The 1,382-nt window shown below is 45.4% G+C and overlaps 1 protein-coding gene across 1 annotated transcript in view; it reads right to left on the bottom strand.

The window, feature by feature from the left end:
- Window positions 1–261: 261 nt before the first annotated feature.
- LOC119589177 overlaps window positions 262–1,382 on the bottom strand; it is a 57,061-nt gene continuing 55,940 nt past the window's right edge. Inside the window, exons 3-4 of the mRNA XM_037937773.1 lie at window positions 644–759; window positions 262–528 (exon numbers count right to left, since the gene is read on the bottom strand). Of these exons, the coding sequence (XP_037793701.1) occupies window positions 379–528; window positions 644–759 (266 nt within the window). The 3' untranslated portion in view covers window positions 262–378. The remainder of the gene's footprint in view (window positions 529–643; window positions 760–1,382) is intronic.

The raw sequence follows: 1,382 nt of genomic DNA on the forward strand, positions 1-1,382 counted from the left end.
TTTACTCAGTTATGTAATACCCGTTTCAGAAAATTGACTATATAAGGTTCAAAAAATTATGTAGTAGGTTTTACTTTATTTTTTTAGCAGACCAATAACCTGTATAATAATCCCATAGAAAATCCAGTTCAGGCGATGAAAAATCACCAGATCGCATATTAATGTCTAGATCAGGCTATAAAGCGGGGTCAGCGAGACTAGAGGTATATATACTTTCAGAATGTCATTTTTGTTGCAAAAGAAGGCTAGCTTACTGATCTCGCTTGCAAGGGAAGCTGGGGAGGCTCAGCGAGTCCTTCGAACTCTTCGCTAGACGAGGCTACGAGGACTCGCGATTCCTCCTCCCAGTCCAAGTGAAGAAGGATGCTGAGAGTCGTCTTATTCCTGAGCGACGGGTTCGTCCTCGGTTGAAGCTTTTTCGTCAGCCATAGGTTCCTCCTCAGTCATTGGTTCCTCCTCAGCCATAAGTTCTTCCTCAGCCATAAGTTCCTCCTCAGCCATAGGTTCCTCATCGGATGCAGCTTTTTCCTCAGCCATAAGTTCTTCCTCAGCCATAAGTTCCTCCTCAGCCATAAGCCCCTCCTCGGCCCATAAGCTTTTTCCATGCCTACAGCTTCTTCCTCAGTAATAGGTTCCTCCCGACGGCCTCGTCAGCCTTGACTACGAAGGGGTAAGTGTAGGGGAAGGTGTAGGGGAAGGTGTAAGGAAGTGTGCGGGGAAGTTGTAAGGGTAGGTGTGGGTTTTGGGGGAGATTGTGGCCTGTTGGAGGAGAAACAGTAACACGAAATGTATAATAAAGATTATGAATTATAGATATTTGATAGCATTGTGAATAACTTTCAACGGGAAAAAGGAAAATGACTTATTGTCAGAAAAGAGATACATTTAAATGAGACATGTTTGCAGTATGAGACTGACCGTAGTTGTAGACGAGGGAGACGGTGCTGGCGGGGGTATGGGCCTTTGCAGAATTGACGACGGGGTAGGAGGAGTGACCGAATGGATGGCCGTAGGATAGACAAAGGGCCAGGCTGACGGGGAGGGCATGGCAGCAGCACAGGCCGCCAGAGCGAGAATCAGCTGTTACGATATTAAACAGGGGCATCAGATATATGAAACATATTCTCCATGGAGAACGCACCACAAATCGATCTCAATTGTCCTATGTCTTATTTCCTTATGCTTATTGAGAATACAAAAAAAAAGAACACCTGACTGTTTTAAAAGGCACAGCGAGTCCTTACCACAACCTTCATGATGAATATTCGACTTGAGGAATCCGGATGGACGACTGACAGCTGACTGGGAAATCGTCACACGTTTATATACGCGATCCAAAGTAGGCTGATTCTATGGTGACGTCTTTGGGTAGAGTTACAACG

This window comes from Penaeus monodon, chromosome 25, assembly GCF_015228065.2.
Source record: "Penaeus monodon isolate SGIC_2016 chromosome 25, NSTDA_Pmon_1, whole genome shotgun sequence".
Classification (NCBI taxonomy): Eukaryota; Metazoa; Arthropoda; class Malacostraca; order Decapoda; family Penaeidae; genus Penaeus; species Penaeus monodon.